Here is a 22,179-nt window from a genome sequence, read left to right as displayed (position 1 = left end):
GTAAACAAAGTAGCCAGGAAGTTCGAACTGGGTGGAGCCCACCACAGCTCAAGGAGGCCTGCCTGCCTGCCTCTGTAGGCTCCACCTTTGGGGGCAGGGCACAGACAAACAAAAATTCAGCAGGAACCTCTGCAGACTTAAATGTCCCTGTCTGACAGCTTTGAAGAGAGTAGTGGTTCTCCCAGCACGCAGCTGGAGATCTGACAACGGACAAACTGCCTCCTAAAGTGAGTCCCGGACCCCCGAGCAGCCTAACTGGGAGGCACCCCCCAGTAGGGACAGACTGACACCTCACTCGGCCAGGTACTCCTCTGAGACAAAACTTCCAGAGGAACCATCAGACAGCTGAATTTGTGGTCTCACAAAAATCCGCTGTTCTGCAGCCACCGCTGCTGACACCCAGCCAAACAGGGTCTGGAGTTGACCTCTAGCAAACTCCAACAGACCTGCAGCTGAGGGTCCTGTCTGGTAGAAGGAAAACAAACAAACAGAAAGGACATCCACACCAAAAACCCATCTGTACATCACCATCATCAAAGACCAAAAGTAGATAAAACCACAAAGATGGGGAAAAAACAGAGCAGAAAAACTGGAAACTCTAAAAAGCAGAGCACCTCTCCTCCTTCAAAGGAACGCAGTTCCTTACCAGCAACGGAACAAAGCTGGACGGAGAATGACTTTGACGAGTTGAGAGAAGAAGGCTTTGGACGATCAAACTACTCCGAGCTATGGGAGAAAATTCAAAACAGTAGCATAGAAGTTAAAAACTTTGAAAAAAAATTAGATGAATGGATAACTAGAATAACCAATGAAGAGAAGGGCTTAAAGGAGCTGATGGAGCTGAAAGCCAAGTTTCGAGAACTACGCGAAAATCGCAGAAGCCTCGGTAGCCGATGCAATCAACTGGAAGAAAGGGTATCAGTGATGGAAGATGAAATGAATGAAATGAAGTGAGAAGGGAAATTTAGAGAAAAAAGAATAAAAAGAAACGAACAAAGCCTCCAAGAAATTTCGGACTATGTGAAAAGACCAAACCTACGCCTGATTGCTGTACCTGAAAATGACGGGGAGAAAGGAACCAAGTTGGAAAACACTCCGCAAGATATTATCCAGGAGAACTTCCCCAATCGAGCAAGGCAGGCCAACATTCAGATTCAGGAAATACAGAGAACACCACAAAGATACTCCTCGAGAAGAGCAACTCCAAGACACATAATTGTCAGATTCACCAAAGTTGAAATGAAGGAAAAAATGTTAAGGGTGGCCAGAGAGAAAGGTTGTGTTACCCACAAAGGGAAGCCCATCACAATAACAGCTGATCTCTCGGCAGAAACTCTGCAAGCCAGAAGAGAGTGGGGGCCAATATTCAACATTCTTAAAGAAAAGAATTTTCAACCCAGAATTTCATATCCAGCCAAACTAAGCTTCATAAGTGAAGGAGAAATAAAATACTTTACAGACAAGCAAATGCTGAGTGATTTTGTCACCACCAGGCCTGCCCTAAAAGAGCTCTTGAAGGAAGCATAAACATGGAAAGGAACAACTGGTACCAGCCACTGCAAAAACATGCCAAATTGTAAAGACCATCGAGGCTAGGAAGAAACTGCATCAAATAAAGAGGAAAATAACCAACTAACATCATAATGACAGGATCAAATTCACACATAACAATATTAACTTTAAATGTAAATGGGCTAAATGCTCCAATTAAAAGACACAGACTGGCAAACTGGATAAAGAGTCAAGACCCATCAGTGTGCTGTATTCAGGAAACCCATCTCACATGCAGAGACACACATAGACTCAAAACAAAGGGATGGAGGAAGATCTATCAAGCAAATGGAAAACAAAAAAAGGCAGGGGTTGCAATCCCAGTCTCTGATAAAATAGACTTTAAACCAACAAAGATCAAAAGAGACAAAGAAGGCCATTACATAATGGTAAAGGGATCAATTCAACAACAATAGCTAACTATCCTAAATATATATGCACCCAACACAGGAGCATCCAGATTCATAAAGCAAGTCCTGAGCGACCTACAAAGGGACTTAAACTCCCACACAATAATAATGGCAGATTTTAACACCCCACTGTCAACATTAGACAGATCAACGAGACAGAAAGTTAACAAGGATATCCAGGAATTGAACTCAGCTCTGCACAAAGTGTACCTAATAGACATCTACAGAACTCTCCACCCCAAATCAACAGAATATACATTTTCTTCAGCACCACACCACACCTATTCCAAAATTGACCACATAGTTGGAAGTAAAGCTCTCCTCAGCAAATGTCAAAGAACAGAAATTACAACAAACTGTCTCTCAGACCACCACAGTGCAATCAAACTAGAACTCAGGATTAAGAAACTCACTCAAAACCGCTCAGCTACAAGGAAACTGAACAACCTGCTCCTGAATGACTACTGGGTATATAATGAAATGAAGGCAGAAATAAAGATATTCTTTGAAACCAACGAGAACAAAGACACAACGTACCAGAATCTCTGGGACACATTCCAAGCAGTGTGTAGAGGGAAATTTATAGCACTAAATGCCCACAAGAGAAAGCAGGAAAGATCCGAAATTGACACCCTAACATCACAATTAAAAGAACTAGAAAAGCAAGAGCGAACACATTCAAAAGCTAGCAGAAGGCTAGAAATAACTAAAATCAGAGCAGAACTGAAGAAAATAGAGACACAAAAAACTCTTCAAAAAATTAATGAATCCAGGAGCCGGTTTTTTGAAAAGATCAACAAAATTGATAGACCGCTAGCAAGACTAGTAAAGAAGAAAAGAGAGAAGAAACAAATAGATGCAATAAAAAATGAAAAAAGGGATATCACCACCGATCCCACAGAAGTACAATCTAGCATCAGAGAATACTACAAACACCTCTACACAAATAAACTAGAAAATCTAGAAGAAATGGATAAATTCCTCGACAAATACACCCTCCCAAGACTAAACCAGCAAAAAGTTGAATCTCTGAATAGACCAATAACAGGCTCTGAAATTGTGGCAATAATCAATAGCTTACCAACAAAAAAGAGTCCAGGACCTGATGGATTCACAGCCGAATTCTACTAGAGGTACAAAGAGGAACTGGTACCATTCCTTCTGAAACTATTCCAATTGACAGAAAAAGAGGGAATCCTCCCTAACACACTTTATGAGGCCAGCATCATCCTGATACCAAAGCCTGGCAGAGACATAACCAAAAAAGAGAATTTCAGACCAATATCCTTGATGAACATTGACGCAAAAATCCTCAATAAAATATTGGCAAACCGAATCCAGCAGCACATCAAAAAGCTTATACACCATGATCAAGTGGGCTTCATCCCTGGGATGCAAGGCTGGTTCAACATACGAAAATCAATAAATGTAATCCAGCATATAAACAGAACCAAAGACAAAAACCACATGATTATCTCAATAGATGCAGAAAAGGCCTTTGACAAAATTCAACAACCCTTCATGCTAAAAACTCTCAATAAATTAGGTATTGATGGGACGTATCTCAAAATAATAACAGCTATCTATGACAACCCATGGAAAATACCACACTGAATGGGCAAAAACTGGAAGCATTCCCTTTGAAAACCGGCACAAGACAGGGATGCCCTCTCTCACCGCTCCTATTCAACATAGTGTTGGAAGTTCTGGCCAGGGCAATCAGGCAGGAGAAGGAAATAAAGGGTATTCAATTAGGAAAAGAGGAAGTCAAATTGTCCCTGTTTGCAGATGACATGATTGTATATCTAGAAAACCCCATTGTCTCAGCCCAAAATCTCCTTAAGCTGATTAGCAACTTCAGCAAAGTCTCAGGATACAAAATCAATGTACAAAAATCACAAGCATTCTTGTACACCAATCACAAACAAACAGAGAGCCAAATCATGAGTGAACTCCCATTCACAATTGCTTCAAAGAGAATAAAATACCTAGGAATCCAACTTACAAGGGATGTGAAGGACCTCCTCAAGGAGAACTACAAACCACTGCTCAATGAAATAAAAGAGGATACAAACAAATGGAAGAACATTCCATGCTCATGGGTAGGAAGAATCAATATCGTGAAAATGGCCATACTGCCCAAGGTAATTTATAGATTCAATGCCATCCCCATCAAGCTACCAATGACTTTCTTCACAGAATTGGAAAAAACTACTTTAAAGTTCATATGGAACCAAAAAAGAGCCCGCATCACAAAGTCAATCCTAAGCCAAAAGAAAAAAGCTGGAGGCATCATGCTACCTGACTTCAAACTATACTACAAGGCTACAGTAACCAAAACAGCATGGTACTGGTACCAAAACAGAGACATAGATCAACGGAACAGAACAGAGCCCTCAGAAATAATGCCGCATATGTACAACTATCTGATCTTTGACAAACCTGACAACAACAAGCAATGGGAAAAGGATTCCCTATTTAATAAATGGTGCTGGGAAAACTGGCTAGCCATATGTAGAAAGCTGAAACTGGATCCCTTCCTTACACCTTAGACAAAAATTAATTCAAGATGGATTAAAGACTTACATGTTAGACCTAAAACCATAAAAACCCTAGAAGAAAACCTAGGCAATACCATTCAGGACATAGGCATGGGCAAGGACTTCATGTCTAAAACAACAAAAGCAATGGCAACAAAAGCCAAAATTGACAAATGGGATCTAATTAAACTAAAGAGCTTCTGCACAGCAAAAGAAACTACCATCAGAGTGAACAGGCAACCTACACAATGGGAGAAAATTTTCACAACCTACTCATCTGACAAAGGGCTAATATCCAGAATCTACAATGAACTCAAACAAATTTACAAGAAAGAAACAAACAACCCCATCAAAAAGTGGGCAAAGGACATGAACAGACACTTCTCAAAAGAAGACATTTATGCAGCCAAAAAACACATGAAAAAATGCTCATCATCACTGGCCATCAGAGAAATGCAAATCAAAACCACAATGAGATACCATCTCACACCAGTTAGAATGGCCATCATTAAAAAGTCAGGAAACAACAGGTGCTGGAGAGGATGTGGAAAAATAGGAACACTTTTACACTGTTGGTGGGACTGTAAACTAGTTCAACCATTGTGGAAGTCAATGTGGCGATTCCTCAGGGATCTGGAACTAGAAATACCATTTGACCCAGCCATCCCATTACTGGGTCTATACCCAAAGGATTATAAATCATGCTGCTATAAAGACACATGCACACATATGTTTACTGCGGCACTATTCACAATAGCAAAGACTTGGAACCAACACAAATGTCCAACAACAATAGACTGGATTAAGAAAATGTGGCACATATACACCATGGAATACTATGCAGCCATAAAAAATGATGAGTTCGTGTCCTTTGTAGGGACATGGATGAAACTGGAAAACATCATTCTCAGTAAACTATCGCAAGGACAAAAAACCAAACACCGCATGTTCTCACTCATAGGTGGGAATTGAACAATGATTACTCATGGACACAGGAAGGGGAACATCACACTCCAGGGACTGTTGTAGGGTGGGGGGAGGGGGGAGGGACAGCATTAGGAGATATACCTAATGCTAAATGACGAGTTAATGGGTGCAGCAAACCAGCATGGCACATGGTTACATATGTAACAAACCTGCACATTGTGCACATGTACCCTAAAACCTAAAGTACAATAATAAAATAAAATAAAAATAAAATAAAAATAAAAATTGGATTAAAAAAAGATAGTCATGTTAAATGACTTCAAGCCATAGGAAGTAAAAATGACAGGTCACAAATTAATACATTTAGTCTGATAACATGTATAAGTAAAGGTATATAAAGATGTAGGTAAGGTATGTCTAGGCACCGAAAGAGACTATGGCCTGCTGACCCTAGTTCCTCCTCAGGAAGAGTCTGAGATTGAAGAGCAGTGAAGAAACCTTTCCACTTTAGTTCTCTCTGCCTTCAAGATGAAACAAGACATATTCAGTTTTTCATATATCTATTTATAGTTTTAACATTTCAAACTATGTGTGTTTTTAAAAGGCTAACTTGCAAATTATTCTAAAATTAAATTAAACTTAATTCAACTGAAACATTTTGATAATTTCAAAAAATTACTTGTTTTTATTTCAATAATTTAAATATTAAGAAATTTTATGAAATTATAAGCAAATTGCATTAATGAAAATTATTTAAAATATACCATTTGTTCTCAAGAAAAGAAAAATAGCTCAGAGTCGTCAGAGCTATGTGAAATACATAAAATTTTTCACACCCAGAGACAAGAGTGTGGGTCCAATGGCAATTATTTAAAGGCATTTTGTCCCTAACCAACCCACTCATTACTCTCGTGTTCCTGGAATTTGTGATACAAAGATCAATATACAGCTAATCAACAGTTTATGTCATTTTAATGTAAATTCTTGGCAAATGACTTAGGAAGTGCCTCTTCTTTTTCCCTTAAAAGCCCACTTGTAACTGCTACTAATTGGAGTGTATATTCAAGGTAAGTTGAATCCATGCTCCCAGGTAGCCATCTTCAAGCTTTGAGCTTGAACAATCTCTGTATTTAATCTTATTTTCTGAATTTCATTATTTAAGACTGACATTCTGAATACATCAAACCAGAAGTCAGGAAATAACAGCTCAAGTCCAAACCCAGATGCCATCTGTTTTTGTAAATGTTTTACTGGAACACAGCCAGGCTCATTAGTTTACTTGGTGCCCATAGCTGGCACTGCAATGGCGAGTTGAGTGATTTGGGACAGAAACAAAATGGTTCCAAAAGTCTAAAATATTTACTACCTGGGTCTTTACCAAATCACGTTGCCAATCCCTGCCTTAAACTATTCTCAGTGATTTAAGCCATTCTCCATATGGCTGAGACCATGATACCCAAAACACGGTGTACACACCAGCAGCATGGGCATCACCTGGTTACTTAGAAATGCTGATCACAGACCTAATCTAGGACTACTGAATTAGAATCTGCATTTTAACAAGATCTCCATTAACATTTGAGAAGCACAGCCTTAGAGTCAGATAATGTTAGAACTGGAAGGAATCACAGACTTTCTAGTCAAATCTGCAAAATGTGGACATGATTTTAATTGTTACCCTTCAGGACCATTAAGTCCACTGAATATCTTCAGCAACAATGAAAACATCTTTGTATTATTAGCTGTAAACCTGCTGAGCATGCTATTTCTGTGTCAAATCATCAACTAAAATGTTCAAAAGAACAGGTTCAAAAAAAGAGATTTTATGGTACGCAATGAGAGAGTTCCCTCCAAGATGTCTCTGAATACAGTTAAGTCAACAATAGATTCATCAATCACAATCCAAACCTCTATTGCCACATTAACCACAACCCATGATTCTATCAAATAATCCAATAGATCTTGGCAGCAACACACCACAGCTCTGCAGTTAGACCAAATGTGAATTCTGCCTCGACATTAGCTAGACATGTAATCTTAAAAAGCATCTGTTCAAATCAAATTAGAATTTACATTATTATTCTAATTGATCACTCAACAAATATGTTCATTCTCTTTCCCAGTGTTTTCCCTCAGTTTTAGAAACTTGTTTTCTCTCTCAGCTTTTGCTTTTCTTCTATCTCCCTGGCTTCTTATATTTCAGAATATTTTCTTACTCAAAATATATATTTATTTCAAAACTACTAACATACAAGCTACAAGGTATTTTCTGTATACTTCAAAAGCGAGAGGGAAAAATTAACTTATATACTTGTTAAGTCTGGAATTACCCGACGTAAGTGTGGTTATCCACAGATAAAAGGAAGACCAGTATGCACGGTGCTTTTTAAACAGCAGAATAAAATAAATATTTCATCCAGATCTGTCTTATTGGGCAGCACTAGTACCTGTCATTCATCTCATGCAGATAATTTATAAGAATGTAAAGAATGTCAGGTGACCATCGGGTTAATTGGTTGCAGCTGGCGCCAGGGAAAGAGTCTCCCAACAGACAGAAAATACCTGAAGCTGGTGATCAGCAGCTTCCCAATAATATCTCAAGAGTGGGGTGGGCAGGCTCAAGCATGCATACTAAGGTGCAAAGTGGCAGAGTTTAACCGGTATATGACCTTCCTCTAGGAATGCTCAACTGATAAGGGAAAAATGCCTCAAGTGAGCATGCACACAACTTTAGTAAACATACTGTGCATGTGGCCCTTCCCAAGTGCTGGCAGGACACTGAACATGACAGCCCAGCCCAAGGGAAACATCGAAGGAGGAGAAATAGAAACCCCGGAACCATGCCAATGTATAAAACCCCAAGTAAAGGGCAGAACAGGGCACTTGGATCTTCCAAGTCACCCACTTGGCCCTCTTCCAAGTGTACTTTATTTCCTTTCATTCTTGCTCTAAAACTGTTTTAATAAGCCTTCACTTCTGCTCTAAAACTTTCCCTGGTCTCTCACTCTGCCTTAAACCTATTTCTGCCCCTCAGCAGAATTATTTCCTCCAAGGAGGCAAGGATCAAGTTGCTGCAGACTCATACAGATTCACAACTGGTAACAACCCCACTGACAGAACAGACTCCCTTCTTGGCCAAGGGGACCCCAGAGAAACCTCAAAAACTGAGTTTCAGGCTATGATGGGAAGAGAGATCAGACAAAACTCATAATACCCCTTCCCTTTTGGAGTTTAGGCACAACTGGCCACCATTAATGTAAAACAGAAATCAGCTACACTTTCTCAGGGCTCCTTAAGACTGTTTTTCCCAAGATGGTGGTCACTCATATTGGCTCAGAAGAAACCTCTTTAAAATATTTCACAGAGTTTGGTTTCTCCATTAACAAGAATAAAAACTAAAGACAAACAAACAATAATTTCAAATTTCTCATCATCATATAAACATAAAAGAAAAATACCATATACCAGCCAGGTGCAGTGGCTCACACCTGTAATCCCAGCACTTTGGGAGGCCGAGGTGGGCAGATCACAAGGTCAGGAGATTGAGACCATCCTGGCTAACACGGTGAAACCTGTCTCTACTATAAAATAGAAAAAATTAGCCAGGCGTTGTGGCGGGCACCTGTAGTCCCAGGTAGGTACTCGGGAGGCTGAGGCAGGAGAATGGCGTGAACCCAGGAGGTGGAGCTTGCAGTGAGCCGAGATCGTGCCACTGCACTCCAGCCTGGGCAACAGAGCGAGACTCCATCTCAAAAAAAAGAAAAGAAAAATACCATATACCATTGTTCCTGGTTATTCAGAAAAATCACAGTGTCATACAAAGGTAAAAGGAGTAATCTGAAGAAGCCACAAAAGTTAAAACCTAACACCAGAAAATAGAAAGTACCCTTTTCAAAAGTCTCTTTAAGTGTGTCATAATAAAGATATACATAATGCTTTTGTAATAACTTGTAAAACGTTCCCCACCATTATATTCAAGTTTTCTAAACACTAGATTTAAAAAGAAACTCCAAGCTCTTTCTGTTGTTAAAACTCAGTCATAAGGTAACAATGAAAAACTAATCCACTCCTTCCCACTTCCTATTCTGTCAATCTTTCTGACATCAACCACTCACTTTGATTTGCCATTTTGTTTAAATGAGAATAATGTATCATTTTCAGTAATACACAGAAAATGGAGTCTAAACATCAGAGATAGGTGGGCCTAAAAATGCTCCATCTGGATGCCTCATTTAAATGACAATAAGAGGATTTCTTAAAAGTATAAATCTATAAGGAAAGACAAAATGGGAAATGAAACACAAACAATAAAATATTGAAGCGGAAAGTCAGAAGAACAAATGTTAAACATGAGAAAACCAAATACCAAGGTGGCAGGGAGGTAAGCCAAGGAGCAACCTGATTTACAACACAGAACTATTTATACCAGCATTTTTAGATACCAGACTCAAACTTTGCTGCCTCATATGACAACCACTAGCCACATGTGGTTTGTTTTAAAGTTAAATTGATAAAAATTTAGTTTCTCAGTTACCAAGAACATTTCCAGTGCTCTTTAGTGACAAACTATTGTACTGAGCAGCACAGATATAAACTACTTCTATCATCGCAAAAAGTTCCATTGAAGTTGAGATAGACGGTGAAAAACTGTAATGCAAGATCTATAGGAACACTAAAAAAAAAATCATCACAAAGGAATAAATTTAATGAAAGACAAGAGCGTAACATTATCCAAAGGAAATCCTACATAAATGAAGGGATATACTACCATGTTCATGGATTGGAGGACCCTCCTTCCAAATTAAAATAATATCAATTCCCCCTAGAATAAACTATGGCTTCAATCCCAAACGAAATACCCGTCAAACCATTTGTTTGACAAGCTGATTCTAAAATGCATACAGAAATGCAGGAGTCCAGAAAGCACCAAGACACCTTGGAAGAACAGGCATGCTCATACTATCAGACACCAAGACAGAAAATAATTAACAGCAATTAATATAACATAGTATTAGAGTAAGAATAGATAAATAGATGATGGAATAGAACAAAGAATTCATAAAGACATTTGCATAGGAGAGGTTCTAACCAGGGCAATTGGGCAAAAAACAGAAATAAAAGGCACTCAGATTGAAAAAGTGAGAAGTAAAACTCTATTCACAGATGACATAATCTTGTACAGTTGCACATTGAACAGCACAAATCTGAACTGCACAGGTCCACTTACACATGGATTTTCTTACACCTTTGCCACCCCTGAAACAGCAACACCAACATCTTCTCTTTCTCAGCTTACTCAACATGACAACGAGGAGGATGAAGACCTTTACAATGATCCACTTCCACTTAATGGATAGTAAATATATCTTCTCTTTCTTATGATTTTCTTAATAACATTTTTTCTCTAGTTTATTTTATTGTAAGAATACAGTATATAATACATGTAACATTCAAAATATGTGTTAATCAACTGTTTTGTTATCAGTGAGGCTTCTAGTTAACAGGAAGTTATTAGTAGTTAAGTTTTGGGGAAGCTAAAAATTATACATGGCTTTTTGACTGTGGGGGAGGAGGGACGGCATCCCTAATTCCTGCATTTTCAAGGGCCAGCAGCAGACAGAAGATGCAAAGGAATCCAATAAAGACAAAGGTTTTATAAGGTCAATCTACAAAACTCAATTGTTTTTCTATAAATTTGCAATAAATAATTGAAAAAGAAGAAAACTTCATTTACAATAGCATCAAAAGGACAAAATATTTAGAAATAAATTTAACAAAAGACATGCAAAACTTATATTCTGAAATCTACAAAACACTGTTGAAAGAAATTAAATATGATCTAAACAAATCAGAAAACATCCCAGGTTCATGGATCTGAATATTCCCCAAACTGATTTACAGCTTCAACAGAAACCCTATTAGAGTCCAAACTGGGTTCTTTGTACATTTTAACAAGGTGATTCTAAAATTCATATAAAATGTTAAGGGACCCAGAATAGCCAAAATCATCTTGGAAACAAAAGAGCAGACTTCCAGTTTCTGGTACAGCATGTAAAGAGCTTGGAAATCATCACTCCAATCCTCACAGCAGGAAAAAAAAAAAAATGCTGAACAAAACGAGTCTTCTTTGATCCATCAGGATCCATCAGAGAACTGAGGTCCCAGGACAAACCATCTCCCTGGAAGGTAGAGAGATGGGTGACAGAAAATCAAAGCTTATTGGGAGCAGAAACTGCTGTTGGATCTATCAACTGGTAGAAACATGTAGAGGGTAACTGACTAATTGCTAAAGACTGAACAAGAACTACCTAGAGAAATAAAAACCCCAAGGAGTCCAGTCTTATGGAAGTTACGTAGCCTTCACAGTGCTCACCTAAGCAGAAGTGGATAATCTGAATAGGCCTATATCTATTAAAGAAATGAGTAATTAATAACCTTACAAAACAGAAAGCAACAGGCCCACATGTTCTCACTGGTAAAGGAAACAATACCAATTCTCTACAGTCTCTTCCAGAAAAAGAAGTAGAGGGAACATCTCTTAACTCATTTTATGAGACCAACATTACCATAATCCCAAAATCAGAAAAAGACATCACAAGAAAGGAAATTTACAGAGCACTATCTCTCATGAACATAGATGCAAAAATCCTCAACAAAAATATTGGCAAATCAAATCTAATAGCATATAAAACAAATTATAAACTATGACCAAACAGGATTGAGTCCGGGTATGCAAGGCTAGGGTAATATTTGACAATCAATTAATGTAGCCCATCACATCAACAGGCTAAAAAAGAAAAATCATATCAATAGAGTCAGGAAAATTATTTGACAAATTCAACATCCATTCATAATACAAACTCTCAGCAAATTACGAATAGGAAGAAACATTCTCAACTTTATCAGATAAAGATGGTGTGCAAAAAAAAAATCTATAGTTAATATCATACTGAATAATGAGAAACTAGATGCTTTCCTCCCTAAGATCAGAAGCAAGGCAAGGATGTACCCTCTCATCACTCTATTCACCATCATATTGGAAGTATCATTAAGTGTAATAAGACAAAAAAGGAAATAAAAGAAATAATTACAGCAAAGTTGCAGGATACAAGGTAAATCTATGAGTCAGTTGTTTTCCCATACACTATCTCTGAACAATTGGAATTTCAAATTAAAAACACAGCACTAGGCCAAGGATGGTGGCTCATGCCTATAATCCTAGCATTTTGGAAGGCAGAGATGGGAGGACTGCTGTGAGGCCAGGAGTTCGAGACCAACCTGGGCAACAGAGTGACATCCCATCTCCACAAAAATTAAAAAAAAAAAAAAAAATAGCCGGGCATGGTGCTATGTGCTTGTAGTCCTAGCTGTTCAAGAGGCTGAGATGGGAGGATCTCTTGAGCCCAGGAGCTTGATGTTACAGTTAGCTATGATCGTAACACTTCACTCCAGTCTGGGTGACAGAGCTAGATTCTGCCTCTTAAAAAGGGGGTTGGTTAAAGGCCAGGCATGGTGGCTCCTGCCTGTAATCCCAGGACTTTGGGAGGCTGAGGTGGGCAGATCACAAGGTCAAGAGTTAGAGACCAGCCTGGCCAACATGGTGAAACCCCGTCTCTACTAAAAATACAAAAATGAGCTGGGCATGGTGGTGCGTGCCTGTAATCCCAGCTACTCAGGAGGCTGAGGCTGGAGAATCTTGCACCCAGGAGGCGGAGGCTGCAGTAAGCCGAGATTGTGCCATTGCACTCCAGCCTGGACAACAGAGTGAGACTCTGTCTCAAAAAAAAAAAGGCGGGGGTGGGTGGGTGGGGTGGGGTGGACAACAACAACAACAACACACACACACACACACACACACACACACAAAAGACCATTAGCATTAGCACAAAAAAAAAAAAAGAAAGAAAGAAATACTTAGGTATAAATGTAACAAAATACGTGCAAGATCTATAAGAGGAAAACAAAAGCCAAATGAAAGAAATCAAAGAAAACGGAAACAAATAAACAGATATTCCATGTTCACAAGCAGAAAGACTCTACTGTCAAGATATCAACTGTTCCCAACTTGATTTACAGATTCAATGCAATCCCAATCAAAATCCTGGCAAGTTATTTTGTAGATACTGACAAACTAAAGTTTGTTTCCATATATTCTAAAGTTACGGAAAAGCAAAAGACTCAGAATGGCCAGCACAATATTAAAGAACAACAAAGTCAGAGGACTGACACTACCAACTTCAAGATTTACTATAAAGCCACAGTACTCAAAAGAATGTGGTATTGGTAAAAGAATAGACAAATAGATCGCTGAAACATAACAGAGAGCCCAGAAATAGACCCACACAAATAAAGTCAACTGATATTTTGACAACAGAGCAAGGGCAATTCATTGGAGCACAAAGATAGTCTTGTCAAAACCCACAGAGCTATACATAAAGTTGAAAAGTTCATAATGAGGAAACCACAATACAAAGAGTGAATCCTAATGCAAACTATGTATGAACTTTACTTAATAATAACATATCAATATTAGTTCATCAATTGTAACAAATGTACCACACTAATGCTAAAAACAGGACGTTAGAAACAGGAAACTGTGTTGGTGGAGGTAGAGGTAGCATATGAAAGCACTGTCCTTTTTGCTCAATTTTTCTGTGAATCTAAAATTGTCCTAAAAATTAAAGTCTATTTTAAAAGTTGTAGTATATATTAGTAATTCTCACACTGTGTGTGACAGCAAACTCTAGTAACAATTTAAAATATCTACCAATTAGAGACTCATTAAATAAAGATACACTCATTTATTTTTTTTATAAAAAGAAAAAAGGTAGAAGAGTCACACTTCCTGTTTTCCAAACTGACTATAAAGCAACTGCAATCAAAACAGCGTGGTACTGCTATCACAGTAATCTTACTGACCAACAGAGAGTTCAGAAATAAACCCATGTCTATAGTCAACTGATTTTCAACAAGGATGCCAAGATAATTCAATGGGTAAAGAATAGTCTTTTCAACAAATAGTACTTAGGACAACTGGATAGCCACATGCAAAAGAAAGAAGTTGGAACCTTACTTCATACCATATACAAAAATTAACTCAAAATGGATCAAGAACCCAAATGTAAGAACTAAATCTATAAAAATTTGTGAAAATATGAGTAAATCAGTTTTGGCAACACACCAACAGCATGAGAAACTAAGGAAAAAATAAATTAGACTTGATCGAAATTTTAAAACTTTTGTGCTTCAAAGGACACTATCAAGAAAGTGATAAGATAACCCACAAAATGAGACAAAATATTTGCAAATCACGTATCTGATCTGCGACCTGTATCCAGAATATATGAAGAACCTCTACAACTAAGTAATAAAAAGACAATCCAACTAAAAAAGGAGCCAAGCATCTGAACAGACATTTCTCCAAAGTAGATATACAAATGGCCAATAAGCACATAAAAAGATGCTTGATATTATCAGCCATCAGGAAATACAAATAGACACCACAACGAGATATCACTGCACACTCACTCAGTGTGAATGGCTAGAATCAAAAAGGTCATAACAAATGTTGGCAAAGATGTAGAGAAATCAGAACCCTCATTCACTATTGGTGGGAACAGAAAATTGTGTAGCCACTTTGGAAAACAGTCTGGCAGTTCTTCAAATGGTTAATCACAGAGTTAACATATAACTCAGCAATTTCACACCCAAGTATCTAACAGCAAGACAAATGAAAACATATGCCCACACAACAACTCATACCACAGTATTATTGGCAATATTTATAATAACCAAAAGGTAGAAACAACCCAAAAGTCCATGAACTGATGAATGAATAAATAAAATGTGGTCTTATCCACATAACGGAAAATCATTCAACCATAAAAAGGAATGAAGTAGTGATAAATTCCACAACATGGATGAACCCTGAACACATTACAGTACATGAAAGAAGCCAGTCACAAAAAAATATATATTATGTGATTCCATTTACATGAAATTTCTATAACAGGCAAACCCAGGTATTGGTGGTTGCTTAGGGCTAGGTAGATGGGTGGATAGAGAGGTGACGGCCAAAGGATATGGGGTTTCTTTTTGAAGCAATGAAAATGTTCTAAAACTGACTTTGTCGATGGGTACAAATATCTGAATATACTAAAAACCACTGAATTTTATGGTTTAAACAGATGAATTGTATGCTATATAAATTATATCTCACAAAAAAAGAAAGAAACCTACACATATTAGTCATTTTATTATGACAAAGGTAAACCTGGAGAGCACTGGGGGAAATGTTTTCTATTGAAAATGGAGCTGGTTCAATTAGATATCTATGGAAAGAAAAAAATAAATCCTGTTTCCTACTTTATGCCTTACCCAAAAATCAATTCCAGATGGACTGGGTATCTAAATATAAGAAGTTAAACAATAAAGCTTCTAGGAGATATCATATAAAGACATCTTCATGACCTTGAGTAGGCAAAAACTTCTTAACCAGGACACAGAAAAGCACTAGCCATACAGGGAAAGACTGATGAATTGACCTACATCAAAATTTAGAGCATCTGTTCATCAAGACACCATTAAAAAGTAAAATGGCATGCAACAGAGTGGGGACAAAATGGCTGTGATGAAAATATATATATAAGACAACAACTTCATGCTCAGAATACATATAGAACTCCTGTAGAAGGAAAGAAAATAGACTTGAACAAGCACTTCTCCAAGAAAAGATGTCCAGATGGTCAAAAGGATATGAAAAGGTATTCAACCACATTAGTCAGCAAGAAAATACAAATTAAAACCATAGAATATCTAAAATTTAGAGTGACAAAAACGAGTGTTGGTGAGGATTTGGGATAACAGATATTAAGAGTGTAAAGTAGAACAAAAAACTTACTTCAAGAGTTCATAATTCTTCTCATTTAACCTCACAGCATTCTCTCTCCAAAATTTCTCAGATTTGTGCACAGGACTCCATTCCAACCTTCCAGATTTAAGTTCTGAACTGTATTCATCAAATGAACTATAAAAATGTTTAAAGAATTCAAGGTTTATAAGAATCTGACAGTACTCCAAAATTAAGCAAAATAAAATGTCTTCACTTATTATTTAATTACAAAGACTGACCATCCTTTGTACATTAACAAACTACCACTAAACGAACTTTAAACAGTTTAAATAATCTTTAATAAATAATGTGAAATTTTATTCAGTGTAGTAAGGTCCAACCCTCCTGTCAAATTTGAATGCTGGGTATGAGACAAAAATCAGCACTTGCTTTCAAAATCCTTATTCCAATATATACATGAATGTGTATAAGCAAAAAAATTGATAATCTATCAGAATTTCTACCATGACACTTGAAATGCTGTATTTCCCAGACCAACGGGCAAAATAATATGTTACATAAAAGCATAGTACTTTAACATAATAAACTCATATTACACTATAAATACCATAAACTATAATAATACATCACAAAAACAAAATCACACGTATTGGCACAATATTTTACAACGTGATTACAAAGAGTGTAGACATAATTAATTGAATTAATCCATTATAGACTAAAGACAAAAGCCTCTGTACATATAACAAACTGCAATTCACCTTAATTTAAAAACCACTCTCTGGAGAGTAACTTGATTATTCCAAGCTTTATAGTAGGAAAATGTTTAATGTGGTTAGCCAGTAGACAAACATGGTCAGAACATATTTGGACTTTCTCTCAAGTAAAAATTTATAAAAGATGTAACCATTCAAATACTACTAGTAATTCAGTATATCCAGGATGTAGTAGATAAGTTGATCAGAGGGTACCATTTGAATAAAGTAGTACAATACTTTAATGTAGGGCCAGTTAGTATAAGAAGTAGTAAACAAGTATTTTTAATATTCATATCCTAATCCTGTAACAGCAAAAACAGAGACAAGCCTCTTTTAGCTGCACGCATCACCCTATTAGCTTTATGTAAGTAGTATTTTTCAAATTACCAAATTCAAGATAAAAAATCAATAACAATTAGCTAAAATGGATTAAATCATTTAGAAAGCTATCACTAATCTTATTTTTTTACAAAAACAGGCCTTAAATGATTATTACGGAGAAGCAGTCATCAGTTTTTAATAAACATAGTAACAGAATGTATAGCTGTGAAGCCTATTCCTGGCCTGCCTATTATAATCAATGTATCCATATTTGAAATATTTGAAAATCTAGAATAATAAAAATCATTTTTCTTCCTCCACAAAATCCATTACAAACCACTGATACAGATAACACCTCCCATCTCTGGGAAATCTTTGGGCCTTGGGATTACGGCTGCACTGAATTACCTGGTAAATAAATTTCTGGAGCACATACTATGCTGAAGGCATTTGCAGGGCAGACGGAACCTCACAACAAATCCTGCAAGGTTAGCATTTTTATTACTGTTTTACCAAAAGGAAAACAGTCTTGAAAAAGTCAAGACACTTGTGCAAGGCCACACATGGAAAAAGTGGCCAAACAATTCCAAGAATCAGCCTGGCTCCAAACCCCAACCCACCTAAGAGAAGTATCTATTTCCAGAGAGTAACTCTTTTAAAAACATGCCAATGGTAATTTAAAAACAAAGAATACGAGTGTTAATGGAAAAGATCATCAAGACATTATGTACGAAACAGAAAAAGAACAAGATCCAAAAGAATATGCAGAGCCCCATTTGTGGATTGTAGGGGGTAGGCAGAGAGGGGCTAGAAGGCTTTTTGGAAGCAAACACAAGAGACCCGAGGGAGAGTAAGGCAAGGCAGTGAAGACGGTGTGGGAGTGGCATGGAGTCCCTTCCACAGTGGCTAATTCTTTACTGTATATACATTATTTACATTATTTTTAACATTAAAAAATGAGCCAAAAGGCCTTCAAAAAGAAGGAAAACAAATACTTTCTCCATAGACAGGCAAACCTCTTCCACTAATTAACAAACTACCTTTGTTGCTTAAAAAGACTCTAAGAGAAGACTCTCGAGGAGCTCCAGGGTGGAGTCACATCCTGAGGGAGTAAAGCCGGTCAGAATTTAGACAGCAGAAAACAGTGGGAATCTCCATAAATGAGAAGAGACAACACACAGTTCTGACCAACTGTTGCCATGTCAGAATGATGTCTTCACAGGAGACATTAATGTATTTTAGTAAACTTTCTTGATTTGTATAGGTGACAACAAATTCAGGTTTTCTTAAAATGCTATGCAAGTCAAACAAAGTCCAACAGATCCAGCACATGAGAATTAAAAAGAATAACACACCTAAGGTCCTGGACACTCTCTCCAAGTTTTTCCAAAAGAAATTTGATATCTTCGCTGATATCTTCATCATCGTACTTCTGCTGTTCCAAGTTCTCCAACTGTTTCAGAACTTTGCACTGAATCATAGCCAGGGCATATTCTTGGCGAGTTTCTCTTTCAGTTGATTTTTCTAAAAAGTTCTGGGTTAGACAAAGTGATAGTGAGAAACTGTACAATTTGTCATGTGATGTTCACAGACCTCTGCACATTCTTTTATAGTCTCTCTCTTTCTCGTATTCTCAAGTTTAACTATCACCTTTAAGTGGATGACTCTATCTCAAATCCTTACTTCTCTCCTGAGTGTCTGTCCCATATCAGAAGCCTACTTCTGATCATTTTTGTATTTCTTGGATTACTAAACATCTTTAATTATTGACCCAGATGAGCTCTACAACACTGAACATGTTTACAATGAAATCCACCACAATCCTTTTTCATGGACTTGCTCTGGCTGTGAGCTCTCATTTGTTGCCCACCTAGAGCACATACAATACTAAGAAAGAGTGTTTCTTCAAGTTTGCAATCAAGCCAAGGTCTCCAGTTCCCAGTCTATCACCATTTTCCCCCGTCTCTAATCAACCTGTAAGCACAAGGGGCAACAATTTTTAAAACTCCCTTGTTTGAACAATTATCAGAAAAGTTTTGCGACATTCAGGCAAATTCCCGAGTTCTCTTCTAGGATTTTCTATTTTTAAGAGTACTTAAGAAAACAGCAAAAGAATCCACAAATTTATAAAAATAAGCTGTCATGGAATTAAGCAATGTTTCTGAGTAAGGACCAGGCTAAACTCTTGAAACAAGAAGCAACAAGACAGACCTCTGTTTTAAAAAAAGCTACTTTCACCAAGTTAGTTTAAAAAGCCTGTCAAATGCAAAAAAAAAAAAAAAAAAAAGCAGTAACAATTAACTCCAATTGTAACAAAATTTGAATTTTTGTTTCTTTTTACAAGTAAGTTCTATCCCTAATAATAAGGCTGAACAAATGCAAAAAGTGATTTAGCTTAGCATGTGGAAGTCAGTGAAATCAATGCCCACCAATCTTCCCTTTATGTTTCTACCAGATTTGAAGTACCCTGAGAGTAGTTTGCCTTATTTTTCTTTCTATCACAAGTGCTTGGCTCAGAGTTGATATTCAATAATAAAATATTTGTGAACCTAATATTCCTCCTCAGTGCTTACATCTATAGATATCAGAAATTACTTGCAATCCTCCTTATTATGAATAGATAATGAGTAGAGTAGCAGCAACAGTATAACTAAATTAATTTGCTTTTAAAATTACTTCAAAACTAAAACATGAACGTCCATTCAGGAATGATGGATTTAAGAACCTACTGAACCAATCTCTCTCTGGCAGAAAACAACTATAAAACCTGAACAGACTGAAAAGGCAACTACTTAAAAAAACAGTAAATAGAAGCAGACAGACTCTGGTATGAAGTTCATACTCACATACAGTAGGGAAGTCAAGGAACAATACAAGTACGTTCCTGACACTGCAATTTTTATCCTGAAGCTAAGGCACAGTGGCAAAGAAGCCACAGAAAAGCCAAAAATAGTCTTTCTGGCCTGGGGAACCAGAAAAGTGAAGCTGGAAAACCATGAACGCTGAGGGGTAAGGCTGGGGGGAGCCCCAGAAAACAAAGAGCAAGAAAGGAGACCCAAATCCTGTCTGAATACAGCTCCAGAATGAACCAGATACTAGAACTAACAGACAAAGACTTCAAAGCAATTATTATAAAAATCCTCAATGAAATAAAATGCTTTCAATACATGAAAAATTTCAAACAAAAAACTTATAAATTATTTAAAAAGAAACAGAAATCCTAGAAATAAAACTACAATTTCTGAAATAAAAAAATCAGCTGATGGACTTAAGAACCAAGTGGAGATAAAACAGAAAAAGAGTAAGTGAACTTGAAAATAGCTTAAAATTATCCAAGGAGAAGAAAAAAGAGATAAAAGATTTTTTTAACAAATGAATAGAGGCTCAGTAATCTGTTATGTATCATCAAATGGCCCAACATAAGTGCAACTGGAATACCAAAAAGAGAGGAGGAAGAGAATGGGGCTGATATTTTATTTGAAGAAATAATGGCTGAAAGTTTCTCAAATTCAATATCAGAGAAATTTTCAGACACAAGATGTCCAGTGAACACCAAGCCCAAGCAAAGGCATAGCATTGTCAAGCTGACAAAAAGTTTAAAGAATATTTTTGTTGCCTATAGAATTCTGAGTTTATAATTCACAGACAAACAGACAAAACTAAAACATAAGAACCAAAGTGACCCTAGTAAACTTCAAGACTATTAAAGTTAGCAAAGCTTCCATCTACTTAAAGTAGAAAGTACTCATTTCAGTGAGAGAGGACAGTTCAGTTTGAACTGTTATCTTAAGTCAGAAAAACAACACTACGATTCTGTGATATTTTCATCAGGTTACTTCTGAATTTCTATCGTGTTACTGTTTTATCCTTTCATGTAAAACATTGTGAACAAAGTGTATATTTACTGGTTCAATTTTAAATATATTCCAGAGACTCCATTTCCAGGAATGATAAAGTGGCTTCTATCAGATCAACCCTTCCATAGAAACCAACTATAAAATCTGGATGAGATATAAAAGATTACCTGAAGGAACAAAAGGTAGCAGAAACTAGAATGGAGTCTAGATATGAAAGCAAAAAAAAAAAAAAAAGGAATGGCACTAGAAAAATTTCTAGTTTTATATATGGCTCTCCTCCTAAAGATATGCCCCACTCAGAAAAATTCAGGTAAAACTCAGATGGAAACCACAGCCTCAATGGCCTAAGGAGACAGAGGATAGTTCAGTGACTACAGCGGCTAGAAAGTGAGAGGAGAAATCAGAGAGAAACATAAAGGAGCCCCAAATTCTGCATATGAACTCTGCCCAAATCTCTAGCTGACTAACGACCTATGCAATGCAAGGACAGACTCCCAGCAGCCCAGCTACATGTAAAAGAACTGAAAAAAGATTTAAGCTGCTTCTCACCACAGGAAGAGAGAGCTTGGAGTTGGAGCCCGGCCAAGTTAACTGCCTGCTAAACAACCTCAATGTCCTATGGAGAAACATAACAGAGGCCAGTTCTAGGATGTATCATTTACAACATTCAGAATACACTCCCAAATTAATAAGCATATGAAGAAACAGGAAAATGTGACCAACACTCAAGAGAAAAGTCAGTCAAGAAATACCAACCCTGAGATGAATTAGGTGTTGGAGTTTGCAGAAAAAGATTTAAAGAAACATTACGACTATGACCAAAGGAAAAAACGGTACCAATAAAAAAGCAAAAAAAGAAAGTTCAGTGGAGACACAGAAACTAAATTCCCAAATGGAAATCCTAGAAATAAAAATAAAGATCATTTGAAATTTTAAAATTTACAAATGAGCTCCAAAGTGGAC

General features: G+C 37.1%; 1 protein-coding gene across 2 annotated transcripts in view; it reads right to left on the bottom strand.

Annotated features, from left to right (window-relative positions):
• Positions 1 to 22,179, bottom strand: part of ATP6V1H (ATPase H+ transporting V1 subunit H) — a 136,440-nt gene that overhangs the window by 47,524 nt on the left and 66,737 nt on the right. For both annotated transcript variants that reach the window (XM_055286414.2, XM_055286416.2), the window contains 2 exons: positions 18,715 to 18,893; positions 16,329 to 16,454 (listed from right to left, as the gene is read on the bottom strand). In XM_055286414.2, the coding sequence (XP_055142389.1) occupies positions 16,329 to 16,454; positions 18,715 to 18,893 (305 nt within the window). The remainder of the gene's footprint in view (positions 1 to 16,328; positions 16,455 to 18,714; positions 18,894 to 22,179) is intronic.

Source organism: Symphalangus syndactylus, chromosome 7 (assembly GCF_028878055.3).
Source record: "Symphalangus syndactylus isolate Jambi chromosome 7, NHGRI_mSymSyn1-v2.1_pri, whole genome shotgun sequence".
NCBI lineage: Eukaryota > Metazoa > Chordata > Mammalia > Primates > Hylobatidae > Symphalangus > Symphalangus syndactylus.
This window is presented reverse-complemented; position numbering and strand designations above follow the sequence as displayed.